The sequence below is a fragment of the Chiroxiphia lanceolata genome, chromosome 19, assembly GCF_009829145.1.
Source record: "Chiroxiphia lanceolata isolate bChiLan1 chromosome 19, bChiLan1.pri, whole genome shotgun sequence".
Taxonomy (NCBI): Eukaryota; Metazoa; Chordata; class Aves; order Passeriformes; family Pipridae; genus Chiroxiphia; species Chiroxiphia lanceolata.
This window is the reverse complement of record NC_045655.1, coordinates 385,486-413,317: the sequence shown is the minus strand read 5'-3', so window position 1 is coordinate 413,317 and position 27,832 is coordinate 385,486. Positions and strand designations below refer to the sequence as shown.

Below are 27,832 nucleotides of genomic sequence, written 5' to 3'. Positions count from 1 at the left end.
GAAAGCATTCCTCTGTAAATGCAATTGCCCAGTAGGCTTAAAGATCTGACTACACAAAAAAAAGAAAAGAAATAAAATTTCCTAACAGAATTCTGAAGCAGCGGAAAAAAAAGAGTGGCAATTCAGTCAATTCCTAAAGCAGAGCAATCCACTGTGCTCTAGGAGTGTTTCTTCCATAAGGCACTATTGTAATGTTTTCTCTACCCTCACAGACAGTGCTGCATTCATCGTAGTAAACAGCAGCCATGTCAACAGACGCCGAGATGGCCATCTTTGGGGAGGCGGCTCCTTACCTCCGGAAGTCAGAGAAGGAGAGAATCGAGGCCCAGAACAAGCCTTTCGATGCCAAGTCATCCGTCTTTGTGGTACATGCAAAAGAATCCTATGTGAAAAGCACAATCCAGAGCAGGGAAACAGGGAAGATCACCGTCAAGACTGAAAAGGGAGAGGTGGGTAAAATGCAAGATTTATAAACAGCATTTCATTCCCACTCTGACTCTGAGTTGACATGCTTGTCCCTTGCTGCCCTCTGACAGACCCTGACCGTGAAGGAAGATCAGATTTTCTCCATGAACCCTCCCAAGTATGACAAAATCGAGGACATGGCCATGATGACCCACCTCCACGAACCCGCTGTGCTGTACAACCTCAAAGAGCGTTACGCAGCCTGGATGATCTACGTAAGTGGCAGCAGCAGCTTCCTTTGGGCAGCTGGAGGAACTGCTCTGCCAGGCCCAGGGGAAGCCAACGTGCTGTGTCCCTTCCTCGCAGACCTACTCGGGTCTCTTCTGCGTCACTGTCAACCCCTACAAGTGGCTGCCCGTGTACAACCCGGAGGTGGTGTTGGCCTACCGAGGCAAGAAGCGCCAGGAGGCCCCTCCACACATCTTCTCCATCTCTGACAACGCCTATCAGTTCATGCTGACTGGTGAGTGGCTCTCAGGCTGATTTCATCAAAAAGACATTTTAAAAGTGTTCACAGAGTTTCCCTGATAAATCTGATGATAATATCTAAGTAGGTCATTACGGTTTATTTCAGCCATGGCATTATTAACTTCTAATTTAAAAAGGATTTCTTTCACATCAGTATTTCTAAAAGGGATGTACAGTACCCCTGATACTGTGTCAGGAAAAACAATAAGACAAACAATGGACTAGGTGGAGCAAGGAATATAATTAGGTCTGTAATGAAGCAGTGAAAGTGAACAGGATATGAAATCCATATACATAGAAATATGTGAAAATTCTGTCCAATGATCTAATTCATCGAAGGACCACAGGAAACATCAATAATAGAACTGTTCAGATTTGTCTTGACAAAACCATGTAATGAAAAATGAAATAAGGTTATGTGTTGTTTCCACCTTTTCATTTCTTTCTCTGTGCTATTGAGTTCAGAAGTATTACCCATCATCAGGATTCCTCTGTCATGGGTCCTTACTCTCCCCTTCTCTACTGCTCTAAAACAAGTCTGTGTAGCAGAAAATTAAAACAATTCACTGTATGCAGGGGGAAAAAAGACCATAGAGTGGTACAGAGAAGTAACATGTGGCTCTTCAAGGGTCTTCAATGTCCATGGAACAGCATTATAGAATTACAGAATGGCCTGTGCTGGAAAGGATCTTTAAAAATCACATAGTCCTTCCCTATGACATTTATAGAGACGTCTTCCACTAGATTACATTGCTCAAAGCTCTGTCCACCATGTCCTGGAGCACTTCCAATGATAGGATATCCACGACATCTTTGGGCAACCTGTTACTGCAACTCACATCCATCATCATAAAATTTACTCTCTTTGAGTCTATAAAACTGTTACCCCTTCTTCTATCACTACAACTTTGGTAAAAAGTTGTTGTCTTTCTTATAAGCCCTCTTTAAGGACTGAAAGGCTGCAATAAGACATCCCAGGAGCCTTCTCTACCCAGGCTGAACAATCCCAACTCTCTCAGCCTGTCTCCATAAGAGAGATGTTCCAGATCACAGATCATTTTCTAACAGGTCTGTGTCTGTATTGCACTGGCGACCCCAGATCTGGACAGATTATTCTACGAGGCATCTCACAAGAGTAGAGGAGAGGGGCAGAATCACCTACCTTGCCCTGCTGGCCACGTTTCTTTTCATGCAGCCCAGGATCGGATTGGCTTTCTGACTCCAAGTGCCCATTGCCAGTTCATGTCCAATTTTTCATCCTTCAGTACCCCCAAACCTTCTTTGTCGGGTTGGTCTCAAGCCAGTCACCCCTCAGTCTAGGCTGATATTGGAGACTGTTCCAACCTCGGTGCATCACCTTGCATTTGGCCTTGTTGAACTTCATGATGTTCACATGGGCCACCTTCGCAATCCTGGCAAGGGCCACCTGGATGGTATCCTTTACCACAGGTTTATAAACTGAACCACTCGGCTTGGTGTGGTCTACAAACCTGCTGAGGGTGTACTCAGTCCCACTACGTATGCAGGTATTAAACAACATTGGTCCCAGTGCAAATCTTTGGAGGACACCACTCATTAAAGTTTTGGACATGGAACTCTTGACCGTAACTCTCTGGATGCAGCCTTCCAGCCAACTCCTTATCCATGTAACAGTTCACCCATCAAATCCATACCTCTCTAATTTCAGATCATGAACTCCGAGTATATGTTCAGAGGTAAGAAAGTGGTGCAAATAACTTCGCAAGGAATTGAAATTGAAAAAAATATCCTTAGGAGTAAATAAAGAAATAAAAAAAGCAACTTCTTTTTTCTTATCATTGTAATTTTCAGTATTTTTGTGTTCTTTGCTTATAAAGCCTATTTTTTTCTGCCTCTTCCTCAGATCGGGAGAACCAGTCCATCCTGATCACGTACGTACACCCCCTGCTCGGGTCCCTGAGGGGCTGCCCAGGGCCAGGGCCCCTCCTGCCTGACCACACACTCTCTGCTTCTCTCCTTGCTCTGACAGCGGAGAATCCGGTGCCGGGAAGACTGTGAACACAAAGCGTGTCATCCAGTACTTTGCAACAATTGCAGCCAGCGGGGACAAGAAGAAGGAGGAGCAGACATCAGGCAAAATGCAGGTGAGGTCCCTGCGGGGGTAGAAACTTGAAACTTTCAAATTTATTTAGAAGTTAGATCATGGTAAGAAGATTTCCATTTTAGGGGACACTTGAGGATCAAATCATCAGTGCCAACCCACTGCTGGAGGCCTTTGGAAACGCCAAGACTGTGAGGAACGACAACTCCTCACGCTTTGTGAGTTGTTACCTGGGACAACAGTTGAGATCGACTCAAATATTCTTGCAGTCGGGATTGGTAAAATAGATCTCGATTGACTTTTCTGCTGCTTTCAGGGTAAATTCATCAGAATCCACTTTGGTGCCACAGGCAAACTGGCTTCTGCTGACATTGAAACATGTAAGAGCCCCTCCTGGCCTGATCCCCTTCCTTCCAGCCTTCCTCTGTTCTTGTGCTTAACTCTGTCCTGCCATCCTTGCCAGATCTGCTGGAGAAGTCCAGAGTCACTTTCCAGCTCAAGGCAGAAAGAAGTTACCACATCTTTTATCAGATCATGTCCAACAAGAAGCCAGAGCTGATTGGTAGGAAAGATCACTAACTCTTCCAGGCAAAGGTCACTGCATTTAACTCCTTTATGTGCCAATTGCATTTGACCCGTGTCTGTTCTGTCCCTATTTTCAGAGATGTTACTGATCACCACCAACCCATATGACTATCAGTACGTGAGTCAAGGTGAGATCACTGTTCCCAGCATTAACGACCAGGAAGAGCTGATGGCCACGGATGTAAGTTCAGAAGTTTTCTAGGTGAACTTTTATTTCTCTGACCTTTAACAGCTGGCGTACTTACTCTAGTGACACTTTTTTCAGAGTGCCATTGACATCCTGGGCTTCACTCCTGACGAGAAAACAGCCATCTACAAGCTGACAGGGGCTGTCATGCACTATGGGAACCTGAAGTTCAAGCAGAAGCAGCGTGAGGAGCAGGCAGAGCCTGATGGCACTGAAGGTACCAGCACAACATATACCAAAGCACTGTACACACCAAACACTCACGAAAATACAGGCAGCAATTCAGGGTCAGTGACTCAGCCTTTCCTCAGTGCCAGTATTGTAGAATAGAAGTGTGTCCTAACCAGACGACACACTGTTCTCTGGAGGAACACAACTCAGTGGAAGCTGCAGATTATTTTTAACAATGCAAAATATTAAGTCCAGTGACTACGGTTTCACTGATTGACAGAGTAGGAGTCAGGCAGAAATAAAGCAAGTTCTGCTGCTGTCTTGAATGGCCGCTTCCCAAACACGACACAGAACCAGGAGCAACTCTATTCTATTGTAGTAGAATAAGCTACAAATTATTACTTGAATATAACCTCAGTAAAGAGTTACATATGTGTATATGCACACACATAAAAGAATTGGTCTACAAAAGTGAAGCGAAACATTTCCAGTTTTGTTCTTATTTTATATGTTAATTTTTCTATTGAAAAATATACTTTAAATACTTAGTTGCAAATAACACATAAAATTAAATAAAAGGAGATCAAAATTATCATCTGTGTATTAGACCTTATATAATGAGGTTTGGCCTTCTCACGTTGAAGAACTCTGTAAATCGTACTGGTGCTCGCTATCAGCTTCACTGTGAGACGGGACAGGCAGCAAATTGGAAAGTGGTGACAGAATATATGCAGTACTGTGATGCTTGTATTTACTAGTCCAACTGCAGATATAATGAGAACTGGCAAAGATTTACATGTGTGATATTTATCTTTAGGGAGAATATGGTCCCACTATGAAAGTAGTACAAGATTCATACTTTTGGTATAATACCTCACTAATCTATCTCTCCCTCCAATGATAGTAGAATTTCACCGACTACAATTTTCAGTACAGTGTATTTCAATACCAACCACTTTCCTATTCTCTTTATTCAGAAATTGTGACTATTTGATCTGCCAGTTTCTTGGTCCTCGGCCCTTTTTTCTGTCTAGTCACTTGTTTCAAAATTTGCATTTTCAGCATAAAGGTATTGGAATAATCTTTGCTTTTATGAATAATATAGATTAAATGAGAAGAATAAGCAAACACGACAATGTATATGTAGCTTCTGCAGAAATGATTCTTAATTACTCAAAAATGCATCCATTGGAGAGCTAATATCTGATCCTGCTCTATGCTTGTTTCCCTAGTTGCTGACAAGGCTGCCTACCTGATGGGTCTGAATTCAGCAGACCTGCTCAAGGCCCTCTGCTACCCCCGAGTCAAGGTGGGGAATGAATATGTGACCAAGGGCCAAACTGTCCAGCAGGTAAGACACAAGTGATGATAGAAAACAAATTACTTGAATTAAAAACTTTGAACTTTTTCTTTTGCTGTGGATGGTAACTTTCCTTCAACAATTTCTTAGGTGTACAATTCAGTGGGGGCCCTGGCAAAGTCTGTGTTTGAGAAGATGTTCCTGTGGATGGTTGTTCGCATCAACCAACAGCTGGACACAAAGCAGCCCAGGCAGTACTTCATTGGTGTGCTGGACATTGCTGGCTTCGAGATCTTTGATGTAAGAGGAGGATCTTCCTACAAGTTTCCTGGAACGGGCATTAAGAAATTGGAATATTTTTGGGTTTGGGGTTGTGCTTTTTTTTAATTATGGGTTATTTTTATTTACTAGTTAATCCTGCTATTCGTGTAGGAATGGCATCCTTCTGGTTTTCCATAGTATATAGTATCCCACAGGGCTGCAGATTTTTGTAGATGTCTGTTGTTGCATGCAGAAGTGAAAATTGCATTGAAAATTTATATGAAGATATTGAACAACTGCTAATTAATAGCAGAGATTCTGAGGAAGTTAAATCTTTCTTGAAGAAAGATTTTGTTAATGCTGAAGCCAGATTCCCTCTAAATGCTTGGGAATAGACTGGTGGTGTACAAAAGTTCAAACAAAAGAAAAGCTGGACTTATTTATGAGCTCTGAAAAGATTTGCAGAGCTTAATACATGTTCAGATGGTGCAAGGGCCTGAAAGGGTAGATATATTAGAGCAGCACTGGAAATTAAAGATCCCAATCATGGAGACCTTAATGGGTTAAAAATAAAACTTATTGGAAGATGGAAAATGTTCCTGGAAATTCACAAGTAAATCTTTGCATTCTGCAGTTCAACAGCCTGGAGCAGCTGTGCATCAACTTCACCAATGAGAAACTGCAACAGTTCTTCAACCACCACATGTTCGTGCTGGAGCAGGAGGAGTACAAGAAGGAGGGAATTGAGTGGGAATTCATTGACTTTGGGATGGACCTGGCTGCCTGCATTGAGCTCATTGAGAAGGTTATTGGCCCCCACATACTTAATAGTTTTCCAGATATGAAATGTAACAAGAATCTTCTATGCTCCAGTTAGACCACACACACTTAATGCAGCACAAACCAGTATTTTTTCTGAACTACATTTTCGTTTGTCTCTTACTTCACTGCCTATGGGATTCTGTCATGTTGTATATATGATTTACATGGGACAAAAATTCCAGTCCTAGTCACTACTCCGAAGTTCATACGCAAAGCTGTGTATTTTTTGAATGCATGCTGAGTGACTAAATACCCTGAGCAACCTCTGTTTTCTGTCTTGTTTCAAAGAAAGAGCATTTAGGAAGTGTAAGCTGTTCCCTACATCTGAATGCTACTACTTTCGTTCATTTTGTTTTCCATTTTCACCTAACATGTACATAATGAATTTCTACATGCTAGATCTTTATCACATCACAACCCCAATCCTTATGGGGGAGCTTGGTTTTTTTTTGTATAACTGATGGCACATGCACTAACAAAATGCCCTTTCTGGAGAAACATAAGATTACACATTTTCAGGAGGGTTTTTTTGTGTAATGTTTACCTTCCATTCCTCTCTCTTACATACATTGCCTCTGTTTCTTCCTTACACACTTTCTTCACATCTTGCTATTTCCCCCAGCCCATGGGCATCTTCTCCATCCTGGAAGAGGAGTGCATGTTCCCCAAGGCAACTGACACCTCTTTCAAGAACAAGCTCTATGACCAGCACCTGGGCAAGTCCAACAACTTCCAGAAGCCCAAGCCTGGCAAAGGCAAGGCTGAAGCCCACTTCTCCCTGGTGCACTACGCTGGCACAGTGGACTACAACATCACTGGGTGGCTGGAGAAGAACAAGGACCCCTTGAACGAAACGGTGGTGGGGCTGTATCAGAAATCATCCCTGAAGACCCTGGCCTTACTCTTTGCCTCTGTTGGTGGGGCAGAAGCAGGTGATTTCTTTAAAATCAGTTTTCCCATAATGTATAGGGGAAAAAAATCGTAATAATATTTTACATTAATACTTATATTTCTAAAATTGAAAACCCAAAACCTCATCTACTTTTTGGAACTCAGTATAACAAAGGATATTACAATTCCCTAGAGACCTTAATAGGTCTGTAGGTTTTAAAACCAGACAGTTCTACTACAACATTACCCAGACTAGCTGAGAAACCAGATTTATGCAGTATGGGCCATTCCCAAATACTTCAGGGAATACAATCAAATGTATCAGCATGCTGCTGAATATATGCATACCCTTAGCTGTAAAGATACATGAATACTGCATTTGGTGTATTCACTAGCTATTAATTTAATTCCTTAAATATCGTTCTATACAAAATGTTACATGTTGTTTCCTGATTGCATTTTCTGAACTTCAGCTTTAAGTCACTGGTTTTCATTCTTCTGCTATCTGAAAAAAATTGTGTCCCATTGTAACTTTAACCACTGTATGCATTTGCAAATTTTGATCATATTATTACTTTTACTAGATTTTTTAAGATGAACACACAAGGTTTTTCAGATTCTTTGTGCTTTTATTGTTCATTTCTTTCTAAAAAATATATTATTTTTTAGAGAGTGGTGGTGGTGGTGGCAAGAAGGGTGGCAAGAAGAAGGGTTCTTCTTTCCAGACCGTCTCAGCTCTTTTCCGGGTACTGTAGAATAATCATTCTAAATTTACCACATTGTGAAAAAAATACAGAAAATTTAATACAAAAAAGCTTTAGATTGATCTAATATACAAAATCTTTATGTTCAGAAGGATAAACACATGTGCTTCTAATAAAGGATTCTTACTGAATCCTTAGAAGTATTCTTTCAGAACTGCCTAAAAGCTCTATAAAAAATATGCTTATCATGGTTTTATTGCAGTGTTTTTACTCCATCTAATATTGAGATTGTGTAAGTGACATTTTTAAACCTGTGGCTTTGTTCTTGCTCCAAAGGAAAATTTAAACAAGCTGATGAGCAATTTGCGAAGCACACATCCCCATTTTGTGCGATGCCTTATTCCTAATGAAACAAAAACACCTGGTAAGTTGTTAAAATTCAAAGTTGTGATATACCTGTTCTTCTCTGTGCAGTAAAATGAAATACAAATTCATCCTGTGATTTATTAGGTGCCATGGAACATGAGCTGGTGCTGCATCAGCTGCGCTGTAACGGCGTGTTGGAAGGGATCAGGATTTGCAGAAAAGGATTCCCCAGCAGAATACTCTATGCTGACTTCAAACAGAGGTCAGACTAAATATCATCCACTTTCCACCATATCTCCAAATGCTGAGTAATGTGCATTTCCTAATTGTTCTAAGTACTGTGTGGGTTATGGGAGGGGTTCATTATACCTACCTTTAGGTATACAAAAGTTAATTGTCCAAGTTAGTCATCCAGTTTCTTTCTATAGCTAATGATAAAAGCAGATATTTTCAAAGGACAATTATTTATTCCTGTCCTTTATTCATATTCTGGTATGAGACAAAGTTTTTTTTTAACTAACTATCCAGAAATGAAGCTGACTATTTCAGACTTAAGCACCCGGAGAGCAAAGTAAGGTGACTTTCAGCCATCAGCACAGAAATATGAATAAAGACACTACGAGTCATTCTAGACTAACTTGTTGGAAAACCAAATAAAATGAAAGTATCTTGCTTCTTGTTCTATACCAACTGGAAAATACTCAGATAACATGTGCTGCCACTATTTAGGATTGAGATTTGCTTCACCTCTCCACGTATTTTGTTCTTGCGCGAAAAGTTCTCATTTAGAGATTAGATAACATGAGAAATATGTCAGCATTTACCCACAGAAATCATTATCCATTCTGTGTCAAAAAATATCTGGACTAAGGGAAATGCAGAGTTTTTCCTAAAAACAAATTTAGCCATGAAAGTGTGATTTCTAGAGAATGGAAGTGTTCAGATTTATTCACCTCTCCTCCACTCTTGAACCTCCTTCAGAGAATTTTAATGATGGCATTGGTTGGTACAGGTTTAATTGAGCTTTCAGGAATCTGACCTCCATATTCAATTTCCTGCGATAGGTATAAGGTGCTTAATGCCAGTGCCATCCCAGAGGGACAGTTCATCGACAGCAAGAAGGCTTCCGAGAAGCTCCTTGGCTCAATCGATGTGGACCACACCCAGTACAAATTTGGACACACCAAGGTACAAATCCCCCATTCCCTCACTCACTCTGTGCCTGTGCTTTGCCCGGCCTGACAGTGATGTGCTGCAACATTCCCTCTCTAAGGTGTTCTTCAAAGCTGGGCTGCTGGGGCTCCTGGAGGAGATGAGGGATGAGAAGCTGGCACAGCTCATCACCCGCACACAGGCCATGTGCAGGGGTTACCTGATGAGGGTGGAGTTCAAGAAAATGATGGAGAGGAGGTAGATACTTAGCCTTCTGGGACGATTCTTATCAGATACTAATGGCATGTACAAAATTGAAAATAAGCTTCTTCACATCAAATCTCATTTAGTTCCCTTTAATTCAGTTTACCAATACAGATGTATATCCTGAAAATAGATAAAACAGTGTAAAATCCCAATTTAGGGAAATAAATATTTTTTTTAACACTTTGTACTAATTTTTGATGAATTCGGTAAGTGGTTACACTGTATGTATGTCCAGAAACTTAATATCTAGTGTAAGCTAACTATTTTAGGTCACTGCTTTAATCAAAGGAGAGAAACATATATTTCTATCACAAGAAAAGTATTCTCTTCCCTTTGATAAGTTTCATGGAAGGGCCTGAGTAAAATTCTGTAGGTGTTCCTTTTCATTGGCCATGAAAGTGAACCAAACACCTGGACTCCAAAACAGTCCATATAAGTTGATACTCTACATAACACTAGAAAGTTTTCTGTGGAAATATATATATTATATATAAAATGTGCACTAAATATTATTAAGAAATACATATTTAATAATACATGATAAATATTTTATGCAGAGATATATACAGGATGATAACTATAAAGTATTATATGTAGAACTTCACATTACCCATATTAATATACACAATTAAATATGTTTTATAGATTTTAAAATATGTACCATAATATATTTTGTTATTGCCTTTCAGAGAGTCCATCTTCTGCATCCAGTATAACGTTCGTTCATTCATGAATGTCAAACACTGGCCCTGGATGAAGCTGTTCTTCAAGATCAAGCCCTTGCTGAAGAGTGCAGAGTCTGAGAAGGAGATGGCCAACATGAAGGAGGAGTTTGAGAAAACCAAGGAAGAGCTTGCAAAGTCTGAGGCAAAAAGGAAGGAACTGGAGGAGAAAATGGCTTCTCTAATGCAGGAGAAAAACGATCTGCAGCTCCAAGTGCAGGCTGTGAGCATTGCTCATGTTTTTGTCTTGTAGCAACCTATGCAAAATCATCCCAAATGTCTCAGTAACAGACACATTATCCAAAACCAGTATTTATTGTAGAAACATACATGTATTTTATAAAATAGGAAGGAAAACCACATAGAAAATCTGCAGAATAATAATAAATTTACAATTAACTCTTGCAGCTGCTTCCTTACACTTTTAAATTAGGAGAGAAATAATCAATTTCCAATGAGCAAATAGCACAGTTTACAGGATGTCATTTTAAATGGTACTTGGTGACTTACAGAAGCAATTATCACATCTTTATAGAACTTCATATATTACTCAATTGTGGTATGTTATCACCTGACCAATAAAGGTAGTCTGGAGGTCCTGTTAACACCTTCTATTTGGAGAATCACAAGTGGATTCAGGTGGAGTAGGAGGGGCTGAAAATGTGAGAAATTTCTCTGGCATTTATGGTCCTTGCCTCCTCAGGAAAAACAGTGATGAAAGTGGATTTTTCCTTTTTTTTCTGGAAATAAAAAGGTAGCAACAATAATGCCCTTAAAACTGTATTTACAAGCTAGGATTTGGATTCATCTGATGACATTTTGATGTCTACAGCCTAACAGAACATCTTCACCAGTACCTTCAGGTGCTCTTCATCTTCAGCACCAAGAAACTCATTCTTTTAGAGTATGGTACAATTAATCCAAAAATTAAAAATTTTTGCTTAAATGGACTTGCAACTTGATATCATGGCAAATACCTAAATCTGCAGGAGACAAAACTCAACCTAGCTATTTTGTTCTGCTAGTTCTTCTGCTCGGGTGGCATCACTGCATCACTGCATCACTAGAGCAAAGACAAAAAGAACAGGTGGTATGTAGAAAACAGAGACTGCTTCGAAGTAACTTACATCTTAGAATGCCTCTAAATGCAGGTGATTGGAACTGCCCTAAGTAAATATCTTTCGCCCTTCCAAACTTTTCTTCTTTCAAGTGCTAGAAACATGCCTGTGAAACAGTGATCTTATCACAAAATTTTGCCAAAACCAAAAATTTAATTCATGCTCAGAGAATCTTTTGGGAAGAGTTCAATAAGACTTTCTCAGACAATGTTTGAGGGTTTAAACATTCAGTTTTTATACACTATAACTTAAAAAATGTGACTACATGGCTCTCTTCAGGGGAGCTCTTTGCCAGTTTCCAGTCCACTAAAACGCAACAGAAGTGTAATGATGCAAGGATACAATGGATACACTGCCAGACCTGATTTTTGGCTCTATCTTCAAATGAATGTTGGCATTGAATGAGCAGTTAAAGACTTTAAAAATGTTTGATAATATATTCCTTCATTTTAGGGGATGGAGGCAGTCTAAAACAAATAGATACTCTCAGAGTTTTGAGTTTTACCTACAAGTAGATTGTAAAGTTGTAACTGCTTGAAAATAAGTGAAAAAAATAAATTATTTGAAAACTGTTCCATTTAAATGAATCATGTAGGAAGCTGATGGTTTGGCTGATGCTGAGGAAAGGTGTGACCAACTCATCAAAACCAAAATCCAGCTGGAAGCCAAAATTAAAGAGGTGACTGAAAGAGCTGAGGATGAGGAGGAAATCAATGCTGAGCTGACAGCCAAGAAGAGAAAACTGGAGGATGAATGTTCAGAGCTGAAGAAAGATATTGATGACCTTGAGCTAACACTGGCCAAGGTGGAGAAGGAAAAGCACGCAACTGAAAACAAGGTATGAGGCAGAAAATCTCACCCACACGCCAGAAAAGAGTCCCGTGCTCTTCCAGGACTTCTGTATCTACTTCCTTGATTTACACTTGCTCCCTTCTTCCTAAAGGTGAAAAACCTCACAGAGGAGATGGCAGCCCTGGACGAGACCATCGCCAAGCTGACAAAAGAGAAGAAAGCCCTCCAAGAGGCCCATCAGCAGACCCTGGATGACCTGCAGGCAGAGGAGGACAAAGTCAATACACTGACCAAAGCCAAGACCAAGCTGGAGCAGCAAGTGGACGATGTAAGCCCACGGACACACAGCAGGAACAGACAGGTATGGAGTTTGAGCTGGCTGGTGGAGCACTGATGGCCTTGTTCTGTGTAGCTGGAAGGGTCCCTGGAGCAAGAGAAGAAACTGCGCATGGACCTGGAGAGAGCCAAGAGGAAACTGGAAGGAGACCTGAAGCTGGCCCAGGACAGCATCATGGATCTGGAGAATGATAAGCAGCAGCTGGATGAGAAACTGAAGAAGTAAGTGTGGCCCTGGGGCACCTCAGTGCTGGGCTGCAGCTCTTGTCTTTTTCCTTTGAGCTGTAACCCACTTTGCTTTGCCCAAAGGAAAGACTTTGAAATCAGCCAGATCCAGAGCAAAACCGAGGATGAACAAGCCCTGGGCATGCAACTACAGAAGAAGATCAAGGAGCTGCAGGCAAGTGTCTGCCCTTCCCCTGCCTGCCCCAGGTTCGGCTCAGGGAGGAGGAAGGCACGGGTGTGAAGGGTCCCTCGTGTTCTCCAGGCCCGTATTGAGGAACTGGAGGAGGAAATCGAGGCCGAGCGAACCTCTCGCGCTAAAGCAGAGAAGCATCGGGCTGACCTGTCCAGGGAGCTGGAGGAGATCAGCGAGCGCCTGGAAGAAGCAGGAGGGGCGACGGCAGCTCAGGTGGAGATGAACAAGAAGCGGGAGGCAGAATTCCAGAAGATGCGCCGGGACCTCGAAGAGGCCACGCTGCAGCACGAAGCCACGGCTGCCGCCCTGCGCAAGAAGCACGCGGACAGCACAGCTGAGCTGGGGGAGCAGATCGACAACCTGCAGCGCGTCAAGCAGAAGCTGGAGAAGGAGAAGAGTGAGCTCAAGATGGAGATTGATGACTTGGCCAGTAACATGGAGTCTGTCTCCAAAGCCAAGGTATGGAAAAATAGACTGTAAACCACTTGAAAATTAATTCCATTGAAATGCGTCTTTTCAAATTACGGCCTGGTTACCATCTAACTCCCTGTCTCTCTATGGAGCTGTGTTTCTTACCTTCTAACACCAAGGAACAGTCCAGAGCTTGCAAGTCTGTTCATGTTTTTCTGCTTAGAGTCCCGCTCTTCTGAATAAGAAGGCGTCTAGATCCTAATCTTCTTTCATTCTCTGTGACCTCCACAGGCAAATCTGGAGAAGATGTGCCGCACCCTGGAAGACCAGCTGAGTGAGATTAAGACAAAGGAAGAAGAGCATCAGCGCATCATCAATGACCTCAATGCTCAAAGAGCTCGTCTGCAGACAGAGTCAGGTGAGAAATACACATCTACATTTGCAGATCAATAATCTCAGAGAGTTATTGCAAAAATTACTCTTCTGGTCACATGTTCTTTCCAACATTCTGTGTCTCCCCTCTAATAAGAAATGCTTGAAATGGGATCATAAGTTTCAGCAAGGACTGCTAACAGTTTGGTTTTACAGCCCCAAATGTCCACAGTAGCGTCATCAGTGGCAATAAAAGTTTTGTGTATCCGCAACCTTTCCCAGGTGAATATTCACGCCAGGTGGAGGAGAAGGATGCTCTGGTTTCTCAGCTGTCAAGAGGCAAACAGGCTTTCACCCAACAGATTGAGGAACTCAAGAGACACCTAGAGGAAGAGATAAAGGTGGGAGGGATTTCCATACTTTGTTCTGTCCATCAGATCCCTCCTCTCTAAGAGGTAGTTCAGATACTTATGGGACTACTGAGCTATCCTGATGAGACAGGGAAAAAAAACATTTAGGTAATTTAGTGCTTCTCTTCTCACGTTAGCTTCTCCCTAGAATTTATCCATTATTCTCTTTGTCAGTCCCCACTGTCATTTTGCATAGAAGAATAATACAGTGTCCCATTAATATTCAGTCAGATTTCCCAGGATATTTCTGGTCCGTGACTCAATACTCTTGTTGCTGCAGGCCAAGAACGCCCTGGCCCACGCCCTGCAGTCCGCTCGCCACGACTGTGACTTGCTCCGGGAACAATATGAGGAGGAGCAGGAAGCCAAGGGGGAGCTGCAGCGCGCCCTGTCCAAGGCCAACAGCGAAGTGGCCCAGTGGAGAACCAAATACGAGACGGACGCGATTCAGCGCACGGAGGAGCTCGAGGAGGCCAAGTATGTGGGGAGTGGGATGAGAAATGACTGCAGAAGACTGAGAGCGGTCAAGGGAAATGGGAGTCTCTGAGTGGGCTGAGACAGGGCTGAAATAAAGGCAGGGATATACTGTCTTTGTGTGCAAAGCAGAGAGAGGGGAGGAGGGAAAAAGTGTATATTGGAAGAGACAGCATAGGCTTTTGGGCTAGAAGTGCAAAGACAGGCCTAATGCACACAGAAAGGACAGATCTTTTAGGATCTGTGAAGAGTGCTCAGCTCAAAACCCCCAAAGTGGCCAACTGCCCTCTCATGGCAGTGCAGAACTGACTCCCTTCTAAGCTCTAAGCTGCCACTCTGCTTATGTCCTCCCAGGAAGAAGCTGGCACAGCGCCTGCAGGATGCAGAGGAACACGTCGAAGCTGTCAATGCCAAATGTGCCTCCCTGGAAAAGACAAAGCAGAGGCTGCAGAATGAAGTGGAGGACCTGATGATTGATGTGGAGCGATCCAATGCTGCCTGCGCTGCTCTGGACAAGAAGCAGAAGAACTTTGACAAGGTCTTTTGGGCTCCAGCCCTGGGACTCCTGGGCAGAGCCTCCCCCCGGGATGGCCACATCCCTACTCACGCCCCGTTTCTCTTCAGATCCTGGCAGAATGGAAGCAGAAGTATGAGGAAACGCAGGCTGAGCTGGAGGCCTCCCAGAAGGAGTCTCGCTCCCTCAGCACGGAGCTGTTTAAGATGAAGAATGCCTATGAGGAGTCCTTGGACCACCTGGAAACAATGAAGCGGGAGAACAAGAACTTGCAGCGTAAGTCCCTGGCCCTCTGCTCCGGGATGGGCTTTCTCACCAGCTGAGCATTGCTGCGGGGTCTGTGCCTGCAGCTCTGCAAAGATGCCTGTCACCCTGGTGGGACAGGGCCCTTCCCATTCTGCTCTGGGCCTGAGCAAGCCATTGGTCATTGTTCCCACAGAGGAGATTTCCGACCTCTCGGAGCAGATTGCGGAGGGAGGAAAGGCAATTCATGAGCTGGAGAAAGTCAAGAAGCAAGTTGAGCAGGAGAAATCTGAACTGCAAGCCTCCCTGGAGGAAGCTGAGGTACACAGCATTATTTATTGCTCTCTTACGTGTCTTGGATTTCTATCTCATTTGTCTCTTTCCAGACAAAAGAGGTTGTATAAAAGTAGAGATATTATCTAATCACGGCATTCTTTGTTAGTCAAAGCTTCAGGTTCACCATTTGTCACAAGAAAAGTATTCTGATTTATTTTTGTTCAGGCCTCCCTGGAACATGAAGAGGGGAAGATCCTGCGCCTGCAGCTGGAGCTCAACCAGGTGAAGTCTGAGATTGACAGGAAGATAGCAGAGAAAGATGAGGAGATCGACCAGCTGAAGAGAAATCACCTCCGAGTTGTGGAGTCCATGCAAAGCACCCTGGATGCTGAGATCAGGAGCAGGAATGAAGCCCTGAGGCTGAAGAAGAAGATGGAGGGAGACCTGAATGAAATGGAGATCCAGCTCAGCCATGCCAACCGCCAGGCTGCAGAGGCACAAAAGAACCTGCGAAACACACAGGCTGTGCTCAAGGTATGTTAAACAGAAATTGCCTGGGGAGAAACATTATGGTTGATCATTTCAGTCCCCAACACCTCTAAATCTGCTAATAATTTCTTTCAATGGCTCTACAGGACACCCAGATCCATTTGGACGATGCTCTCAGGACCCAGGATGACCTGAAGGAGCAGGTGGCCATGGTGGAGCGCAGAGCAAACCTGCTGCAGGCTGAAGTTGAGGAGCTACGGGCAGCCCTGGAACAGACGGAGCGGTCAAGGAAAGTAGCTGAGCAGGAACTGATGGATGCCAGTGAACGTGTGCAGCTCCTCCATAGCCAGGTGAGGTCCTTTGGTGAAAAATGGCATTCTTGGTAAGTGGGAGAACACTTGTGTGCTTTATTCCAGTCACCACTGGAGGCTCAACTTCAAGAAAGAGAGTCCTGTTTTCTGAAGTATTCATTAAGTTACTAAAAGAGATCTTTGCTGGAAAAGTGTGTGCACTGATTTTTTTCCCAAGCTGCATACGATGGCTCCCATGCTTCTACCTTACTTGCGTGCTCAGATAATCTCCAGGGGAGACACTTTAGTCACAGGGACATTCCAAATGCTCCAAACAGTCAGGAAATTCTGAGACCACAGCAACATTCATTCCTTTTCAGCTGAAATGTAGCACTGAGGAATCCTCATATTACATCCAAAATGTATTTTTTCACTAGCAAGAGAGCGGGGATGAACTCCTGTCTCTAATGTAGCCCATATCGAGCAGGCTTTGACATGAGCTACATGTCATAACAGTCATCGAGTGGTCAAGTGCTGAACTCTATGGAAAGTGTCTGGTTTCAAGTGCTGAGAAAATTCTGGAAGGGATCCATCCTATCTTCATTCCAAGTTTTTCTCTTTTCAGTTGTTAAGGGTAGATTACACTTCCCTAACGTTGAAGAGAAGGCATTTCACTGACTTGCCTCAATCTATTTTTGTTACTTTCCTGAGCTAGCCTCAGTAGCTGAGATGTGGCATATATTGTATTTCTAAACACTTTTTCAAATTAATAAAATTAATTCTTGGAGGAAAAAAAACAAAACAAAAAAATTCTTGTTCCCTAGTGATAAGAAATTTTACTAGAAAAATCTCGGATATCAATTTTTCACATAATTATGTCTGAAAGTATTCAAAATCCTGTAATGTTCTTGATTTCAAATAATGAGCTAACAAAAACAAATCTCTGATGCTGCTCAACAGAACACCAGCTTGATCAACACCAAGAAGAAGCTGGAGACAGACATTTCTCAGATTCAGAGTGAAATGGAGGATACGATCCAGGAGGCCCGCAATGCTGAAGAGAAGGCCAAGAAGGCCATCACAGATGTGAGTCGGGGCTCCTTTCATTGCTGATGGGGGATGTATTCTCCCCAAAATGTCTCCAGCCCCACAAGGGCTTTGACCTTTTGCTCTGCTCAGGCGGCCATGATGGCAGAAGAACTGAAGAAGGAGCAGGACACCAGTGCCCACCTGGAGAGGATGAAGAAGAACCTGGACCAGACGGTGAAGGACCTGCAGCTTCGTCTGGAAGAGGCCGAGCAGTTGGCTCTGAAGGGAGGCAAGAAGCAAATCCAGAAGCTGGAGGCCAGGGTGAGTAGGGCTGTGTTGGTGCATGAGTGACCCCGTCTCTTGGAGAGACACCCCCAGGGAAGCTGCAGGGACGGGCTTCTCATTGCAGGTGCGGGAGCTGGAAGGGGAGGTTGATGCTGAGCAGAAGCGCAGCGCTGAAGCCGTGAAGGGTGTGCGCAAGTACGAGAGGAAGGTGAAGGAACTCACCTACCAGGTAAGGCTGGAGGCTTCTTTGCATTGCCTTCCTGGTAGAACAGTGTCTCAAAATGTTGGAACATTGCCTTCCAGAGGGATTTCTTTCTATACCTAAGACAATGACAGAGTTAACTGGATTTTGACACTTGTCCTTCTGGACTGCAGTGTTCCATAAACTATATTATTCCCTCTGTTTCACATTTATGAAATTTAGAGAATGATGTAAACAAGGTTTTCTGTTACTTGCCATTCTCTGTAGTCTGAGGAAGACCGGAAGAATGTTCTCAGGCTGCAGGATCTGGTGGACAAGCTGCAAATGAAGGTGAAAGCCTACAAGAGACAAGCTGAAGAGGCTGTGAGTATTGATGTGTGAAGTCAGTCTTTTTCTAGGTGGATGTGGAATTCTGTGTTGTTGTTTTCCCTTCTGTTTAAACCATGTTCAACATTGTGGGAGTAGGGCTCTGCTTCCTTTCATTTTCTTTATTTCATATTTCTGCCTAGCAGAAAACAAATCACCTTCAAAAATTGTAATATATAATTTTATAGCAGTAAATAACTGGAAAATGATTTAATGGAAATAACTGCAATTATATATAATAATTCAAAATTCCATAGTGCACTAGCACTTCATATTTAGAGCTAGGTTCTTGGTATGTCTTACTAACCATCTAAACATTTAGCATTTAAGCTATTTCCTTGGATTCCTCTAGAAGTATTAGAGAGAATTACATACTAACTCATAGTCCTAGGGGTATTTCTCATTATTAAAAAGGAAAATGCCACAGCATGTTAAGGGTAGTGTTACAGTAGGACTATCATTAAATGTTTTAAAGCCTATTTTATGTTTCTTCATATCTCCAGGAGGAGCTCTCCAATGTCAACCTCTCCAAGTTCCGCAAGATCCAGCACGAGCTGGAGGAAGCCGAGGAACGGGCTGACATTGCAGAGTCACAGGTCAACAAGCTCCGAGTGAAGAGCCGGGAAATTGGCAAGAGGGCAGAAAGTGAAGAGTAAATGACGCCAGTGCTGTAAAGTGAGAGAATTGCAAAAATGTGACATTCTATCACTTTTATTTTGTAATCACTGCTTAGTCCTTCATCAATATCTAGATAAATAATGCCTAGAAAATAAAAATTGTAGAGCTTTTCCCATTTAAATAATGAGAAGTGTTGTATTTTAATCATTACCCCAAATTCTTATTTTTTATTCTTATTTCTTAATTCTTATTCTTATTTCTTATTCTTGTTCTATATTTACATTTTTCCTTACTTATTTAAACTTATTTATTCAATTAAAAATCTTCCCTCAGGTATTTTCAAAGTGTTTCAGCCACTGTCGAAGTGGTCTCATCCGACATCCTGTTTTGTTCTCACCATAGAATTTCATCTAATACTTCCTAATGTGGCAAGTCATTATTTCTTTGCAAGAGAATAACCCCTTGTAACAGTTGCTTTAGGAATACAATAGATATTAACTCAATTGCTCTGTCCAAAGAATAAGAATTTATTGCATCTTCCATTAATCCAGCCTAATCTTTGATCATTATTTCGAGTTAAGCTTTTTCAATCCTTTAAGCCACTTTGGAACATAGTTTAGAGTACATTTAAACCTAAAATGAGGTCTACTTTCATCTTTTGTTCATGAAAGTGATGTGCAAACCAACATTCCCAGGGCAGCACACCAGCAACCTTATATAGTCAGTCATTCCTTGTCTATATTCTGTTCCCAAAACTCCCCTGAATCTTCTAACTTGGCCAGGCAGACACTTACCTCCTATGTAGTCTACAGGGTAATCCAGATAACTTTGCCCAGCCTGGCATCACTCAAAACATGTGTTTTCATTCTTTACAATATAAAGTAAAACATATGCAGGTATTCTTCCCAAAAATGTCAAGGCAGTGGAACAATTAAAAAAAAAGGTTTATTTCAGATGCAAGGACCCTTTCTTAACATGCTGCATGCACTGGGCCCCCAGGGAAAAAAGGCAATGCCCCACCTTTTTGTATCTTCTCTCTCTCCTCCCCCACACTCTCTGGCTTGACGATGCCTTGCACGTGTCTGCAAACATGTTATCTCCCTGCATACCAGGGAGATATCTTACAGCTTCTCCCTGTGACTTTCTCTGAAATACAGAAGGAAGGAAAAAAAACCATTTAACCCATTTGAGAAGGCATTTTACAGTCTTCCTGAGAGAAATTGAGTTCTAGCTTTCCATCACAAATTCTTCCAAAATTGTACCTATCCCTACAACAAATATCATTAAACATCAGAGAAATCCATGGTCACCTCTTAAAAACAAGGAGAAATAGGTGTCACTTTCTCTGTCATAATCTAATATGTAGAGGACTTGTCCTTCCCCAGTCTGAAGATATTTGAACCAGTGAGACCTTCTCAAGATTTTTTCATATTCCACTTGGAAATAAGATACTTGAAGAAACCAAATCAACTACTCCTGTTGCAGATCCACAGCTATGCCTTCGAAAATAAAATCAGTTGTCTGCAATGAAAAATGTCAAAATAGTCTCTGTAGAATACCAAAGAAAATGCTAATCTGGCAAAGGATGACTGCATTACTGAAGGGCTGGCAATTCACTGTTGTGACATGGGCCTGTCCCTCTCTTTGTTTGACTAGTTGATAAACCTGATGACTTGTCAGGGTTCACAAGCACCAAGAATATTCAATTATCTTCCTTTTGAGTTGGGCCATACCCTAAAACTTTGTTCTACATCTCTTCCTTTCATACCTTAGTGTTAACTGGACAATGAGGCTATGGTGCTCTCTGCTGTGTCCAAAGACACAGGAGCTGAAGTCCAGAGCTGAGGGCTATGATAAACAACACAACTTTCCTCACAGTAGACTTCTGTTCGTAGTTTCTTCATTTGGCTTTTTCTGAGAGAAGTGATCTAGCCCACAACACATCTGCATTTGCCATTGAGACACCACTGTCTCAGACCAACATTAAAGCCATTGCACTTCTCAGTGAACTTTTCATCCTTCTTCATTTCATGGCTAGGCTTCGCGAACGAAGATTTAGGAAGGCTCTACCCACGTTTGTTACAAGCACACTGCTGGCTTATGAGGCCAATATGAGATAGACATATCCAATTGCAAAAGGCACAGCAGAAAGACTCCTTAGGTGGTATATCCAGCAAGACACGATTCTTTCTGCCTTGTCTTTTCTCCTCAAGGGTGATCCTGTGTGCGTTCCCAAAGGAAACGGCAGCATTATAGATGGTGTGTCTCCAGGCCTCCCGATTTGAGGCCAGAGTAGATCAGTTATGTTGATCAATATGGCCAAGGCTGAGATGTTGTTTCAGGGAATCCTTGTATCTTTTCTTTGGGGCTCCTCTCTTGGGGCAGCCAGTGGCAAGTTCACCATAAAGCAAGATCTCAGGGAGGTGGTGACCTTTCATCCTGGAGACGTGCCCTGCCCAGTACAACTGTGTTCTCAGCAACATGGCCTCAATGCTTGTGACTGCTGCTTGTTCTAGAACAGATGTATTAGTCACATAATCTGACCAGTGGATGTTTAGGATTGTTTGGAGGCAGCATTGATGGAAGCGTTCTAGGAGTCACAGGTGGTGGCGGTAGATGACCCATGATGGACTAAAGAGTATTGCAGGTCTCAGAACTGACCATCATTCCAAATAATTTGTCAGTCATTCATCACCCTCCTGTTTCCTATTTAAAAAAAAAAAGTTATTAAACTTTCTAAGCATGGAGTGGTGAGTAATAGAGAGAATTATGACTAGTGTTCAATTGACAGTAACTTCTGATTATGTATTAGTTTATATAACTTCTAGTTGTTTTCCGCAGTTCTGATTCTTAGTTTGACACATGAAAGAGAGCATTCAGTGACTGAGAGCTATTCAGTAATTTTTCCCCTTTAGTTTCTACTTAATGAGTATTATTCAAACTGGGATTGAAGATGGAAATACTAAATTCCTCATAAGCTTTCCAAGGTTTTAAGATAGATGTGTGAATTACTAGAAGTGCAGAATGGTTTGGATTGGAAGGGGCCTTTGAAGGTCATCTCGTTCCACTCCCGCCATGGGCAGGGACACCTTCTACCAGCCCAGGTTGCTCCAAGCTCCGTCCAACCTGGCCTTGGACACTTCCAGGGATGGGGCATCCACAGCTTTTCTGGACAACCTATGCCAGGGCCTCTCCACCTGTCCCAGGGGAGTGGAAGGCTTAGACAAAGTTTTTTAGAGAAGCCCTCTTGTTGAGCTATGAGGTGCAGAAAACACCCCTTTGCTTTCCAAACTCCTTCTCAGAGAGGAGTCTCGGTGTGTCTGGATCCAATCTCAGCCTCAGATTTTGTCCACAGTTTAAATTTCAGGAATTATCAGTCAGTCAGTCAGTCAGTCAGATTTTGGGAAAGGTAATTACCCTTCGAGCCTGTGCAGTGGATTTTTTAAGTGAGACACAGTGTGCACTGAGCTGAGCCCACCCTTTAATCCTAAGGTTCATCTGCCGGGGCTGCGCGAGCTCGAACAGTGGTAGCGAGGTCCTCAGGACGTAGGTTTGTTTAGAGTGACCTTCTCTTAGATGGATGGTCTTACAGGGCTGACGAGCTCCATCTGCCCGGAGGAGTTCCCTGACCAGGAATCAAACCCGGGCTGTGGCGCTGAGAGTGCTGCATCCTAACCACTAGACCACCAGGGGTCCTCTTAAGGAATTATAGATTAAACCACTTTTGTCCCACATGTCTTAATGATGGCAAATCAGATATATTTATATAAAATGAATTATTTATTATGACAAATGAACAGATAAAATATCTTAATCAGAATTATTTACTATACAGTATAAAAGCAAAAAACTACGAGTATAGTATAGCATAAAGTGATATAGTGCACTGTATCAAAGCAATTGTATTAAAGCAATTGTATCAAAGCTGGCAAAAAGAAATAATCAGTAAGTAGAGATTGATGTAACTCACCACACAACAATTGTGGGCAGATCTCTGTCTTTCTCTTAATCACGAAGAGGTATCTCTGCTTCACAGGAGAAGCTCCACACACTCAAAAAAAGCATATGGAAGAATCTGCCATATGAAAGTTGGACTGGGCTTTTATAGTTATAAAGTGATTGACTGCCAGTCACATATTCCCTGGCCAGCCAGCAGCTTATCTGTTAAATCTTGCTTCAAAAAGCAGGGGGGTTGTTTGCAGTCTGCTGAACCAGGCTGGTTTTAACACAATTCAACACTAAAAGCAGTAACTCATCACAGACACTGTATTTTAAGTCCAAGGCAGATAAGACGTATCAAGGCCGAGCATCCCGGTACACCACTCTCACAGGGTAGAATTTCTTCCCAATATCCAATCTAAACTTACACTCTTTCCATTGGAAGCCATTCTCCCTTGTTCTGTCACTCCTGGCCCTTGTCCAAAGCCCCTCTCCAGCTCTCTTGGAGCCTCTTTAGGCACTGAAAGGGGCTCTGAGGTCTCCCTGGAGACTTCACTTCCCCAGGCTGAACACTCTCAGCTCTCCCAGCCTGGTTCCAGAGCAGAGGGGCTCCAGTTCTCTAAACATCTTTGTGGCCTCCTCAAGACTCGCTCCAGCAGCTCCACATCCTTCCTGTGCTGGGCCCCCAGGGCTGGAGGCAGCTTTGCAGGAGGATCTCACCTGAGGGGGCAGAAAGGCAGAATCCCCCCCCTCCCCTGCTGTCCACACTGGGGGATCAGCCCAGCACACAGGGGGTTTTCCAGCCTCACCCACCAGCACCCACAAGTTCTTCTCCCTAGGGCTGCTCTTGATTCATTCCCTGTCCAGCCTGTACATGTGCCCAGGATCACATACTGATGTATTTACTGAAGGCAATTCATGCATACACACACACATACACACACTCATAATTTCCGAAACTATTTTTGTGAGCACCAAGCCAGTAACATGAAAATGTAGGTTACTGTTTCATTACTGATATATAATCAAGGTCAAAAGTAGTCACTTTTCTTAGCATTCAATTTCAAGGCTTTGATATGGACTTTACAGCTGTACAGGACAGCTTGCCCTGAAGGAGTCCTCTAGTTAAGCATCACAAAATCTCCAAACATGTTCCCAGAGTCACATGTCAGACACCTGAGAAAGGACATTTGTGGGATTGATTGTCACCTGTGAAAAGGATTGCTATCGAGTTCCTTTTGGAGAAAGAAAAAGATGACAAATCAGCATGCAGCTTTTGTACCATGCAGACAAGTCCTGGTTTAATGCATCCCATGGAAAGAAAAGCAGTAGAAGCCTCTTTGCTCAGAAACCCTCTAATCTGCCAAGGAACCATTCGAGCATTTGGGGTCCTTTTCATGATGTTTTTTTCCTGCCAGAGTCAAGCAGATAATTTTTTACCTCCACCTCCACCCCAGCCTGGCTCTGCCCCTGTGCACCACAGGCAGACTGACAGGGGCTGTTGGCCAAGACTTCCTGAAGAGAGCACTGCAGGACAAGGCAGTACCTCACTGCAGGTAAGTCTCTGGTCTGGACAAACATTTCCAACAACAAACATTAAATAGCTAAAACCATTGCCTCACAACCAACATGCCTCAGCTAAGTCTGAAGGAAAGCAAAAGCAGTGAGTGGAAAAGGTTCAGTTCTACAAATGCTTTTACAGAAAAAAAGAAAATAAGGCTTCAATCTGCTTCAGCTGTGACATTTTCTTTGCCTGGCTGACTTTAGCTGAACCTCTGCAGACATGAGGCTGCAGCTAGGGTTCATCCCCACCGGTATGATGGGCTGCAGAGACTGGGATTGACTGAGGAGCTGATCCCACTCCTGGAATGTCTTACACCATAGTATCACAGAATCATTTAAGTTGGAAAAGACCTCTAAGATAATTGAGTCCAACCATTAACCTAACGCTGCCAGGTCCACCACCATGATGTACCTAAGTGCCACACCTACATGTTTTTTTAACACTTCTGGGATGGTGACTCCACCACTTCACTGGGTAGCCCATTCCAATGCCTTCTAATGACCGCTCTTTCAGGGAAGAAATATTCCCTTATATCCAGTCTGAATCTCCCCTTGCACAATTTGAAGCTGCTTCCTCTTGTCACTTGTTTCCTGGAAACAGAGCCCAACCCCCACCTGGCTCCCCCCTCCTGTCAGTGAGCTGGAGAGAGTGAGAAGGTCCCCCCTGAGCCTCCTTTTCTCCAGGCAGAGCTCCCTCGGCTCCTTCAGGTGCTTCTTATCAGACGTGTGCTCCAGACCCTTCCCCAGCAACTTCTTATAGCAGGACAGTCAGAGGAATGAATCCCAAAATATCATGGAAGATCTATACGTGCCTCCTAAGGTCTCTCTTCCACCTCCATGACGTGCTGTCCCCCAGAGGAATCCCAGTGAGCGTGGGGGCAACATCTGGGTGATCTGTGTTGGTTATGTGATAACAACTTGTCTGCACACCCACGAAGCAACACTGAAAGACCATGGCAAGAGGAGCCCAAATAACACCTTGCCCAGCTACTCCCAGGCCCATCACAGGAGCCCATCAGCCCATCAAAGGCACTTCTGTAGTCCAGGGGAGCACAGGGTACAGTGGGGACTCCCAAGGAACAAGCACCCTGGCCAGGTCCCCAGGGATGTCCTGACGCAACACAAAGTGTGAAATCCACTCCCATGAGCCCCAGGGAGCAGCTCTCCTTTCTGACTGAGGAGGGCTGCTGCCGAGGGTTGCAGGGGAACAGACATTGGGAGCACACAGAGATAGTCATGGGACGTTTTAGGGATAAACCAAAGGTTTGAAGAGGAGGAGGGTGATCTGGGCAGGAACAAATTTACAAAACTAGAGGGGTAAGGAGATAAAAAGGGCTGATGATGTGTAAGTAGAGGCTGGTCAGCATGCCTTTGTGACCATGCCCTGTGCCTGATCATTTGCAGTCTGTCCTCCACTTATTTATATATGTATATATTTCTTTTTATATAGATAGATGTATTTATGTATGCAAATGCATGTACAGGGCACATACATTTGCTCTGTGTGTGTTTGTGCCTCCTGAGAGCACATTTTGAGCCTTGCTACAGGGAACATGGACCGGGGAGCATGGATCTGGAAGCATGGAGTTCCTGAAGCCTAACCTCTCTCAGACTGTTGGATCCAGCATGATGTATTTTCCTTTAACATCTGGCACAGCTGTCAAGAGACAGCTGGGCTCTGAGTGTTTCCAAAACAGCAGATCCAGTATTCCCAATAGAGGGAGGCAATAGATCCTTTTTCAAATGTGTTCTATCTGCCAGAATTATTTGCCAAACCTTTGGAATATTGTGAGGGAAAATCCTGGATTAACCAGGGTGATGGACTGAGAAATACATGCACAATATTGTGTATGCAAAGACTGGTGTGGAAATTGGCTTTGCAATGAGTTGGTTTCTTTTGAAAAACTGTTGGCCCACCACAGATCAAGTCCTAAGTACCTTGACTACAAAGCAGGTAGAGATCAGAGAGCTGAGGCCAGGTTCTCTGCAAACCCTGTGTTGGAAGCTGAGTTACAGAGGTACTAACAATTGCCAATGAGTGTCCTTAACTGACAGAAGAGTTTCTAATTTCACAAAGTTCATAAATAGAGTAATAGGGCTTCAGTTTACATAGGGACACTAGAGGAGGGACTAAAGGTGCAAATTTCATCATTACCTTCCTTATAAAGGATTTTGTGGGTTTTGCCTTTTTCTGACCTCCCTTGTCTCTACACTCTACCTTTTAAATTCTTTCTTTACAATTAAACTTGTAGCTGTAAGTACTGCAAATGTGCCTGTGAGCACTGTCAACAACATGCAGAGTGCAGCTTTGCAATTGCCCCACGGGGTGTACACACATGCTTTGGGAAGACATCTGCAGGACCTGAGGGCATGGAGCTGCAGCAATTGTGTCACTCTCAGGCTGAGAGTGATGTTATATTTTGCATGAGCATGTTATATCTTTCTCCAAAATCCTAAGCTTGCTGCATTGCTGTTACAAGAGTATCCAAGAGTTCTTTCAAAATACTTCAGCTGGGAAGACCAGGAAGGGATCTAAAAAGAGTTGGTGCAGGCTCTTCCCCATTAAATGTAGAAGGAAAGGACATTATGGAGTTTTCTGTTTGTTTTGAAAACTAGAAAAGTACAGCACATTTCACAAATGCCACTCTTTCTGATACCCATCCGCCCAGCTATTTTCATAGCAAGGAGAGTAGCAGTCCCAGAGGGAGCTGGGTTCAGCCTGGCTCCACAGAGATGCCTTGGAGAGCAGTTTTGGACTGGATGGCTGTCCAGGTAGTGCCAAGTGGCCATGAGAACTGCAGGGCCTTGGTCTCAGCCCCGTGACCTGAGCAGCTGTGCACTGGCTGCTGTCACACTGAAGGGAGAGGTGAGGCAGGTGTGGGTGGTGAGAGAGTAACAGGGAGAAGCAATCCTGCTGTGTCAGAAGGTCACTTCTCTACATTGCCTTTACTGCCTACTTTGAAACAGTTCAAGCAAAGCACAACATTGATGTCCCAGATGTAGAATATATTTTACAAAAAACAGAGGAGTCTTTAACACCAGTCAAGGTCCTTCTGACACCCTGGTAATCCTTACTCAGTACACAACGATATCTGTTTTCATAACTTGCTTGCGGGTCCTACGGAGAAGGACAGCAAGGATATAGGGGACAGTACCTGGGAGGCCTGTGAGGTTAATTAAGGAGAGTGAGGACACCAAGCCCGTTGAGGGCAGTACAGGAGGGCTGTGCTGGGCCCTAATGCAATA

General features: G+C 43.2%; 1 protein-coding gene across 2 annotated transcripts; it reads left to right on the top strand.

Moving 5' to 3' along the window:
- Positions 1-237: 237 nt before the first annotated feature.
- On the top strand, positions 238-19,265 carry LOC116796351 (myosin-1B). 2 transcript variants are annotated; one of them, XM_032706914.1, is made up of 38 exons: positions 238-449; positions 537-680; positions 772-928; positions 2,816-2,843; positions 2,942-3,056; positions 3,139-3,231; positions 3,330-3,393; positions 3,477-3,575; positions 3,676-3,779; positions 3,864-4,002; positions 5,189-5,307; positions 5,407-5,556; positions 6,152-6,322; positions 6,962-7,271; positions 7,900-7,976; positions 8,271-8,358; positions 8,445-8,562; positions 9,365-9,488; positions 9,574-9,710; positions 10,409-10,664; positions 12,155-12,397; positions 12,503-12,679; positions 12,764-12,909; positions 12,997-13,087; positions 13,175-13,564; positions 13,808-13,934; positions 14,171-14,289; positions 14,579-14,775; positions 15,127-15,310; positions 15,397-15,562; positions 15,726-15,850; positions 16,031-16,339; positions 16,441-16,644; positions 17,545-17,670; positions 17,764-17,934; positions 18,023-18,127; positions 18,368-18,463; positions 18,970-19,265. In XM_032706914.1, the coding sequence occupies exons 1-38, from the start codon at positions 246-248 to the stop codon at positions 19,120-19,122; spliced, it is 5,826 nt and encodes a 1,941-aa protein (XP_032562805.1). In that variant the 5' UTR covers positions 238-245; the 3' UTR covers positions 19,123-19,265. The 2 variants fall into 2 exon arrangements, with proteins under 2 accessions (XP_032562805.1, XP_032562806.1); XM_032706915.1 differs by having other exon boundaries at positions 6,962-7,274; positions 7,903-7,976.
- Positions 19,266-27,832: the final 8,567 nt, after the last annotated feature.

Bases quoted from the DNA above. Each gene is read 5' to 3' on its own strand.
- LOC116796351 (XM_032706914.1), top strand. From the start codon at position 246: ATGTCAACAGACGCCGAGATGGCCATCTTTGGGGAGGCGGCTCCTTAC. The intron at 3,394-3,476 runs GTAAGAGCCCCT...CATCCTTGCCAG, and splicing joins TTCTGCTGACATTGAAACAT to ATCTGCTGGAGAAGTCCAGA. The intron at 13,935-14,170 runs GTGAGAAATACA...AACCTTTCCCAG, and splicing joins TCGTCTGCAGACAGAGTCAG to GTGAATATTCACGCCAGGTG.